General features: G+C 39.2%; 1 protein-coding gene across 2 annotated transcripts in view; it reads left to right on the top strand.

The window, feature by feature from the left end:
• Rtraf (RNA transcription, translation and transport factor) overlaps nt 1-9,703 on the top strand; it is a 10,440-nt gene extending 737 nt beyond the window's left edge. The window contains exons 2-8 of one of the 2 annotated variants that reach the window (XM_005367601.2): nt 627-751; nt 2,444-2,543; nt 4,059-4,145; nt 5,186-5,274; nt 7,201-7,269; nt 9,157-9,205; nt 9,355-9,703. In XM_005367601.2, coding sequence (XP_005367658.1) covers nt 627-751; nt 2,444-2,543; nt 4,059-4,145; nt 5,186-5,274; nt 7,201-7,269; nt 9,157-9,205; nt 9,355-9,509 — 674 coding nt within the window. In that variant the 3' untranslated portion in view covers nt 9,510-9,703. The remainder of the gene's footprint in view (nt 1-626; nt 752-2,443; nt 2,544-4,058; nt 4,146-5,185; nt 5,275-7,200; nt 7,270-9,156; nt 9,206-9,354) is intronic. The other variant, XM_005367602.3, reaches the window with a different exon arrangement.
• The last annotated feature ends 92 nt before the right edge of the window (nt 9,704-9,795 follow it).

Genomic DNA, 9,795 nt, shown 5'->3' with positions numbered 1-9,795 from the left:
TTTTTTTTTTTTTTTTTTTGTATACTTGGTTTTTGACGCAAAGCTTAATGGGTGGTGTGGTGATAGGTCCGAAATTGGGGTTTGAATCTCAGCTCTCTGACATGTGAAATGAGACTCTTTCCTGAGTATGTTAGGGAAAATCTAAGGAAGCAAAGGCATCCTAGAAATAGTATACTGTCTCCTATCTTTCAGTTTTTAAATATTTGTGTTCGGGGTGCTGTAATGTTTATTTCTTGTTTACTCTGTTGACTTGCTTCTAACTTTTTACCTGTCCAGTGCCCCTCATACTCTGAAGGAACTAAGGTACACTGTTTCATGCATGTTTAGTTCATTTAATAGTAAAAACAGCCCCATGCAATAAGCCCCATTACTATCCTCATCTTTTATCTGAACAATCTGAAACTTAGAAAGTGTACCCAGTTTTCTGAGGTACACCCAGAATTTGAGTGTATTGCAGTTAATCTGTGGCTCCAGAGTCTGAACTTTGAACACTTGCTTACTTCTATTGGGGGTAGGGGATGGGGTGGAGTGGGATGGGTCAGGTCAGTTGACTTAGTGTTTGCAGGTGGGAAAGTCACAGAGGATCGCTAGGACTCGTGACTTAATATGTGATGTTTTTGTTGCAGATGAAACAGAGTTTAGAAACTTCATTGTTTGGCTTGAAGACCAGAAAATTAGACACTACAAGATTGAAGACAGAGGTAACCTGAGAAATATCCACAGCAGTGACTGGCCCAAGTTCTTCGAAAAGGTAATGAACCAGGAAGAAAAAGAGGGCATGAAGTTGAGTTGGAAATTCTTATATTCTTTCAAGATATAATAGTGATCAGTATCAGTAAAGCGAATTTCATGGATTTCAATTTTTTTTTGTGACTACAATTAGATTTTCTATTGATTTATTCTAATTTTAGTAATATTTTGCAGAAAAAATTGTTTTGAAAACTCAATAAAAAAATCACCTCGTTATAATGCCAGCGAATGGGAGTGAGTGGCACCAGCCTCCTTGTATTGTTCATGAGCAATATACCTGACAGGCCTGTCCCCACAAGTGCTCACCCACAGCAGGGCCCACACGGGTATTGTCACTGCCACTGCTTCTGTTGGTTTGTTTTTGTTTAACATTAAACTTTTTTTTCAATTTTTTAAAAAGATTTTAAAATATAATACTAGTGTTTTCTGTTTATTCACTTGTCCTATGCACCTGTTCCTTCATGTAAAAGGTACAAATGATGGAAAGTATGCAGAGATTAAAGATAATTGCTTATATAAAAGACCCAGACTCATAGTAAGATAAAGATAAATCATTATTCACCGAAAGACTATCAGGAACCTCATTGTTTAAGACATATTTGAAAACATCTATTGGGTGGTTAACCTCTAGATTTTAAGTTGCAACTTGTATTTTTAAAATATTTTAGTACTGACAAGTTTGTTTTATTTTGATTTTGGTTTTTAAGACAGGGTTTCTCTGTGTAATAGCCTTAGCTGTTCTGGAACTCTCTTTTTAGACCAGGCTGGCCTCAACTCAGAGAGATCTGCCTGCTGCTAGTGCTGGGATTAAAGGTGTGCACTACTTCGCCCAACTCTAACAAGTGTTTTTTGATCTTGGTCAAATCTTGTGAATGAGAGTTAGTTGGTTTATTAAAGAAATAAAATCTTTGGTTAGAAAATGAGTTGTGACTAAAAAATATCAATTCATAAATTATCCCTGAAGTTTTGACTGAAAACTTTGTTGCTAGGATGTATTTTCAGCTTCTAAGAGTCTGAAGGGTCCTCTCATTTGCCTAGCAAATACTTGGCTATAGCCAACACACATGTTCCATAACTTGCTCTGTTAAGCATTTGTTATGACATTCATATATGAAAGTTAAAGTTCTAATAAGTGACTGAATTGTCTGTCCTCCTTTTAACGGATTTTATCATTTTATCTAATTGCCTTGTGCACTGGGCCTGGAATCAAAGCTAAGGCTTTGGCCTCACATCTAAGTTGTATAGCCACTGTTGAGTATCAGATTTTTCTAGACCTAAGGTTTCTTATCTAAATGATGTTATTCTTGAATCCAGCTGTCCTTCCTGGGATCTCCCAATACAACCTTTTTTTTTTTAAGGGAGTATTTCATTGTTTCACTTAAAATGATACTCTTCAATGTTTTCTTCTGAGCTGTGTAATCACATCAGAGGTTTAATAGTAATAGAAGTGGGGATGCACACTGTAACCCTCGTACCTGGGAGGTGGAAAGAATCAGGAGTCCCAAGCCAGTCATGTGTATCTGGACTCCAAAGGCCAGTCTGGGCTGCATAAGGCACTCCAAAAAATTAATGATATAGATGTTATAAGAAATTCCTAAAGATCCATATTGAGGCCTGTGTCAAATCTGCTGTTCTTTAGTTCTGTGGCTGTATGATAATGAAATCCATTTTTTTTTTCCCCTTCCCTTCGCAGTATCTCAAAGATGTTAACTGTCCTTTCAAGATTCAGGAGCGACAGGAAGCAATTGACTGGCTTCTTGGTTTAGCTGTTAGACTTGAATATGGAGATAATGGTATGTTTTGTGGGGAATGTGAGTGTGGGTGTGTTAAAGGGTCCTGCCTTCTGTTCTCAGCGGCATGGTCCGTTGACTAATTTCTGAAATGGGCTTTAGAATGCAGCTTCTATCTAACGACCAGCTCTAGTCACACTTCTCAGGCATTATCAGTTTCCTTTCCTTGGAACTATAAACCATGCAACCCAATCTTGCTAATGTTTAGGGTCTTTAGAGTGTTTTCTGTTTCCTTCTCTGGGTTGGTAGCAACTGTGTGGGAGGTCATTAGCTATAGATTATCCTTGGGATCTTAGACCTTATCAAAGCTGATCTTCGGCTGCTCCCACGTGGATTCTTACTCATTCGCCTTGCCTTTTCTCATTGCGTTTGTTCCATTTATACTTGCCTTCAGTGTTGGTGGCTTGTGCTGTATCCCCACAGTTGATTAGCATATGCATTCATTTCTCAAAAGCTTATGTATGAAATATGATAGTTTTATATTGCAAAAAGGAAAGAGTTGAAAGACAAATAGTACCAAAAGTGTATTAAACATCTAAACTACACAACAGGCTATGTTTAATTTCCAGTTTTCAGCACTGCAGGAGCAGGGGCTCCAAGCTAACTAAGGCAGCAATATTGGCCTTCATCAGCAGGAGGCATTGGTGTTCTTGACTTAGGACTTAAATCTGTTGAATCATTGCCATTTTTTGTGTGCCTTGCCATTACTAAAAACCCTTGCAATCACATGCCAAAGTGATTAAAATCTTTTCAATTTCACTACTTTTTAAAGTTTAGATTCATGGGAAAATTATAACAGTACAGAGAGTTTTCTTAGATGAAGATCTGAGAAGCCATTTTTGGCATTAAGTTTATTCATTATTTCTTTTAAATATTTTGAAGTGAAAACAAAATGCCTTTAGAATTTTTAATTTCCATGATATGTTCTAATTTGTGTATGATACTACACTTTACATGGTTTTGAGTTGAAAGCAGTATTTCAGTTTTGAAAAGATTTGGGGGAAATTTTTACTTTCCACCTAATGTTCTTTTTTAAAGCTTGGGACAGATTTTGGCCAAGTTGCCCATAGTATCACTGAATTTGATATGTAGTTCAGGCAGTCCTACAATTTGTGACCCTCCTGCTTGACCTCTGTGACTGGAGCCACAGGTATATTGCCACCTCGCCCTGCTTCTGTTTAATTTTAGGTAATTCATGTGTATGTGTGTCCCCGTCCATTCTTCTGTCCTAAATTTAACAGCAAGGTATAAAAGACTTTATTTCCTAAATGTTAGATGTTGAAATGTATTTCGCAAAGCTTATGCCTGTAATCCAAGCGTTTGAGAGGGTCAGGGTTCAGGGCCAGCTTTAGCTCAGAAACTTGTATCAAGTAAGCAAGTATTTTAGGTGAATCAAAAAGTTACTTCTCTTTCTTTAGTTTTTGTATATAAAGTATAATTTTGAGTGGATGTCACAATGGTTCAGCTAAATTCAGTAAACAATAGTTATTTTAACCTTAAGTTGCCTGTTTTTTATAGCTGAAAAATACAAGGACTTAGTACCCGATAACAGGAAAAATACTGACAACACAGCTAAAAATGCAGAGCCATTGATCAACCTGGACGGTGAGTATGTGATGCCCACAGGTGACAGTCTTGGTTTTGTAAATGCTTTCTACTTCTAGAATGAAGACTGGTGTAACTTAAGTCAGTGCTTGAGATGAATGGCACTAACTGTGTTCTTTCCTGTATTTTATTGTCAGTTCTAGTATGCTTTTTTTTCTCCCCCAACCCCCTCACCATTGAATATTTGAATGTTAAAATGCAGGTGGTTTTTTGCTCCAAATATTTTGGATTTTGATTTCTTATTCATTGTGCCAGTTATTGGTCACTTTCTGACAGTATAATTTATTTTTTTTAATCCAGTGACAAATGATAAAATGTTTCATTATTTCAAGTCCCACGTGCACTTTTAGTAATTCCCTTTTAAGGTGTTACATTTAAAAATTTCCCTAGAGTGTGGTGTGTTGAATATGCTTTCATCGACTGATTGACTGTGACCCGTGATATAAGTTATTCTTAGAGTGAACGAGCTTCTTACACACTCCAGAGCCACTGTACACAGAAAAGCATTGGGAAAACTACCCACTAAAGCATCTACTTTTGTTTTTATTTGTTTGTTTTTTGAGACAGAGTTTTTCTATAGCTTTGGAGCCTGTCCTGAAACTAACCCTTGTAGACCAGGCTGGCCCCCAACTCAGAGATCCGCCTGCCACTGCCTCCTCAGTGCTGGGATTAAAGGTGTGAGCTGCCACCACCTGGCTGAAGGCATCTATATTAAAATTAATAGCTTTGGGAAGAAACATTAATTAAAAGTGTCTATAAATGGGCCTTGCAGACCACTCCAGGGCAGGCTTAGTGTTAAATTGGCCATTTGTTAACTTGGCTTGATCAGGCTAGTGCGGTTGGTACGGAGACCTTGCACCCGTTTTCCTCATTGTTGGCGTGGTGCACTGCTTTGTGGCTTTCCTTGAAAGCAGCAAAAAGACTGGGGATGAGTCTGACCCAGAAAGTTGGTATTTTTGTAAGCTCATATGTTCAGATAAGTAATTATGATGTTTGCAGAGCTGTAAGGTTTATGTTTATTCATTTTTAATCTTTTATAGTAAATAATCCTGATTTTAAGGCTGGTGTCATGGCTCTGGCTAACCTCCTTCAGATTCAGCGTCATGATGATTACTTGGTAATGCTTAAGGTAAGGTGCCATGTTATTCTTGACAGAAACTGCATATGTAGAAGAATCTTCACTTTTCTGAAAGCTGTCTGTTTTTACCTAAGTTTATGATAGGCTGATAAATAGAAATTCAAAAGAATGTGGGACTGAGAACACACATCATTATTTTATCTGTTTCACATTGTCTGGTAGGAAGCTGGTATCCCAGCATTAGATGTATGCACACCAATGTGTTTTGTCTTTGCAGAAATAAAATTTCACTCAGTCCTAGTAATAATCTTGCTGAGAAATACTTCACTCAGTCCTAGTAATAATCTTGCTGAGAAATACTTAAAAAAAAAAAAAAACAAGAAAACAAAAAACAGTGAGAGTTGGCTCGGCTGGTAGAGTGCTTACCACGGAAGCCTGAGGACTGATTTTGGAACTCAATACACACATTAATAAGCAAGCACAAAAATCTCTTCTGGGAAGGCAGAGACAGGTGGATCCCTGGGGCATGCTGGCCAGCCATTTGAGCCATATCAGTGGGAGCCATCTCACACTGGTCATTGCCCTGCTTTTACTTTTGACAGATATATAAAGGCAGTTTAGTAGAGAAAGGCTAGTCTGGAAAAAAGGGCGAGAACAACTGGGAGACACCCAGACCAGACCAGACCAGACCAGACCAGCCTTTAATCTCCACACGTGATGTTCACCCATGTGTACAAGTACACATGAACGTGTACACACATATACCTCACAGCAAAAGAAAAAAAACGCTTATTAAGAAACTAAGACCTGCTGGACAGTGGTGGCGCACGCCTTTAATCCCAGCACTCGGGAGGCAGAGGCAGGTGGATCTCTGTGAGTTCAAGACCAGCTTGGTCTACAGAGCTAGTTCCAGGACAGGCTCCAAAGCTACAGAGAAACCCTGTCTCGAAAAAGAAAAAAAGGAACTAAGACCTAGAAGATAATAAACATCCAAGCATAGACAGTTGTAGGGCCATCTTTGTTCAGTCGGGTGAGAGTGTTTGTTGTTGAGGAAAGGGGAAATGCCAAATCACTAATGGTGAACTTAGCCACACAACAAGACCTCTTTGGGAAACAATGCTCTCGTCTTCAGCATCTTCCACTTCTAGATAAACTATGCAATTTATACTCCTCCATCAAGAACCACAGCTCCCTGAAAGAGCGTTATTTTTGAGGAAGGAAAAGCATTCCGTAAAGTTACTGCTGTAAACGTGGAGTGGAGTGGGGCAGGAAGATGCAAATGGTGATTAGATACTGTTGGGTAACTGCTGATGTAGGAGATGGAAAGCTTTGAGAGTGAAGGTCACTATACTTTGTAGTAAGTTGAATAGACTTCCCTCTATGTAGAAGGGATTATTATTTATCCTACTTATTAGAATTATATGGGTTACGTAGACAGTTTCCACAAAAAAAATTAGTATTCTTAGCTTATTAGAATATTTATGTTGTATCTGAATGGATTTTCTCAGACCAGCTTAGATGCCAAAGACATCAAGTTGTTGCTAGTTAAATTTAGCTGTTTCAAAGTTTTATTTGCTTAGTCCAGTATGCAGATTTCATTGGGGCAGTCCTACAGTGGTCACATCAGCTTTAGTCATAAACTAAGGGAGAGGAGAAGCAGATAATGCAGTGTATTTGGGTACTTTTGCCAAACTTTGAAAATCCAGGAGTATGTGGCTATAACAAAGTTTTGTGAAGTCCTAGGTCTAGATACATATTTATTTTGTTAGGCATTCACATAGTTGTGATACTATAGAAGTTTTCTTAGATTTACCAGGCACAAAAGTCAGCATATTAAGGGCTGATGTAGTTCAGTGGTAGAGTGCTTGCTTGGTATGCATTAGAGTTTGGATCCAATCCCAGCATTGGGGCAGGGGTGAGCGTTTGTGTATTAGTGGTCTGGTAAAATAGTAAGCAAGGTGTTTTTGGGCTTTCTAGGCAATTCGCATTTTGGTTCAGGAGCGTCTAACACAGGATGCAGTTGCTAAAGCTAATCAAACGAAAGAGGTATGTGTGTTTCTAAGATACTAAGCCATCTAATGGGAACTCCTTCAGGTATTGCGGTGCATTCACACTTAGTGTTTTCTTAAGATAAATGGGCCAGGTATGGTAGCGCACACCTTTAATCCTAGCATGCAGGAGGCAGAGGCAAGCAGATCTCTGAATTTGAGGCCAGCCTGGTCTATAGAGTAAGTTCCAGGACAGCCAGAGCTACATAGAGAAACCCTATCTTGAAAAACCAAAAGAAAAAGATATTCATTCTGTTGGAACAGGAGCAAGAGTAGCTGACTTATGTGTGAATTGAATTTGATTCTTAAGCAAATTCAGTGTATTGAGTGACTGAGGTTCAGACAGATGGGTGAGCAGAGAATTTGTCTGTTCACATTTCACATTCTAGAGAATCCCAGTCATCTATTCGCAGTCTGCAAACTGAGACCTGTGCCCACTAGAAACGTGCCTTGTGAAATGGATTGGATTGTTTGGATGTGTGGTAAGAAAGGCAGGACACACCACTGTCCTGTCAAGTCTAGATCCCATCCTCACACTTGTGAGTCTTTGTCATTTAACTCACTTTGTTCAGCATGCCATGACAACCTCCCCTTGAAGAATGCTACTGGAATATTTTTTAACCATGTTGTCAATTCAGAAATCCCTGATAATGCCAGAGGTGTAGGTGTAAGCATTTAATCCTAGCACTAGGGAGACAGGAGATCTCTGTGACTCAGGGCCAGCCTCGACTACGTAGTAAGACCCTCTCTCAAAAAAAGAAAAAAAAGGGAAATCTCTCCAAAGTGACAATGTAGAGAATGTTCTTGGGTAAGGGATAGGAGCTGCAGTTGCCAATAATGGTCCTTTCTTACTACACAGATGTTGAAATGAATGCTCTGTGCCTGCCCCCACCCCCATTCCCTCTCTCAAGTCCTGCAATGCCCTTTGTCCTGTGACCCCTTTAGCAAGTGCAGCAGTAATGAAGGGCTGCTGATCCCGGGCAGTGCAGTGTAGGTGCCTCTGAAAGACACTCCACTTCCTACTAAAGGTTCTTACTAGTTTAACTATGTATAAATTGGCCACTGTAAATTGGATCAAAGACCAGCCTATTTCACCCACACTATAGAACAAGCAGCAAATTGTTCTGGCATAATAGTCATTCATTCACCAAAATGATGGCAGTGCGAAACAGTGCTGAGCCTCAATTCTGCTTCTGTTGCAAAGTAGAATCTAGCTTCATCTTGAGTGCTACAGTTTGTAACTTCAAATCACAAACTGGTCTGGGTAGCCATTCCTGACTAATATTTGAGGGCTATAGTTGATGTCAAGGGTAGCTGTCCCTTGATAGTCTGTTGGCAGGTAAAGAACGCCAGTCTGTGGTACCAGGTGATAACACAGCCAATCAGGACAAGTCTACTCCTACATTCATTATATGTTATTAGCCCTGTTACTGGATGCAGGTGCTAATGAGTTGGAAAATTAAGCTGTTTGACTAAGATCATATCAAAGTAACTTCTTGTAATAAAACATTAAATATATAATCTGTTAAACAAGTTGACTGAAGAAAACTGTATGTTTTATATATGTTTGTATATTTTGTAGTATCATTTGTAATCTAATTTGTGTAGTACTTGCTTAGCTCTTGGTCCTCCTTCCTGAGTAGCATCAAGTGCCTTTTGCAGTTAAGGACCCTTACAGGCCTGGCTTAAAAAGTTGGGTGGACTTTATTTTAGTGTCTCTGGTACATTTGAAGAGCACTCTTTCCTGGGTGGTTGTAACACGGAAAGCCAGTTCTTCACAGGGTAACTTGTAACAGTCCCTGAATAGCAAGCAACTCTTTAATTTCAAATGAGAAAAGTGACTCTTAACTAAATAGTCTTTTTTTTTGTCATTATTTTTTAAAAGGGCTTACCTGTTGCTTTAGACAAACATATTCTTGGCTTTGACACAGGAGGTAAGTTATCTTGCTTTAAGTCAAGCTATATTGAGGGACTTGTTCTGAGGTGTACGGGGGTGGCTGGAAGCACAGAAACCACACACACACAGACACACACACACACACACAGACACAGACACAGATGCAGTGTTCTTGTCTTATAACAGATGCAGTTCTGAACGAAGCTGCTCAGATCTTGCGATTGCTGCACATAGAAGAGCTCAGAGAGCTACAGACGAAGATTAATGAGGCCATAGTAGCTGTTCAGGCAATCATTGCTGACCCAAAGACAGACCACAGACTGGGGAAAGTCGGAAGATGAGCACATCAGGATTTCAGCTTCTCGCCTGCCTAGTGTGATGGGAACCATGTGCATCGGCATGTGTTTGGAAATCAAATGTCACATTTTCGAGGGAGGAATCCCAGGAAATTGACCATGTTCTAGAGATTTACCACCATTGCTTTTTTTTTTCTTTAATAAAGTTGGGGAAAGTAACTTTTTGTTTTGCTTTGAAATAATGTACCCTGTTTCTGTACTTCTCGTGCATCCTTCTTTATGGTTAGAGATTCATCCCAACCATGACTTCATCCTGGAGACAGTATCGATC

The sequence above is a fragment of the Microtus ochrogaster genome, unplaced genomic scaffold (assembly GCF_000317375.1).
Source record: "Microtus ochrogaster isolate Prairie Vole_2 unplaced genomic scaffold, MicOch1.0 UNK21, whole genome shotgun sequence".
NCBI lineage: Eukaryota > Metazoa > Chordata > Mammalia > Rodentia > Cricetidae > Microtus > Microtus ochrogaster.
The sequence above is the reverse complement of the archived record's forward strand: the minus strand, read 5'-3'. Positions and strand labels throughout refer to the sequence as shown.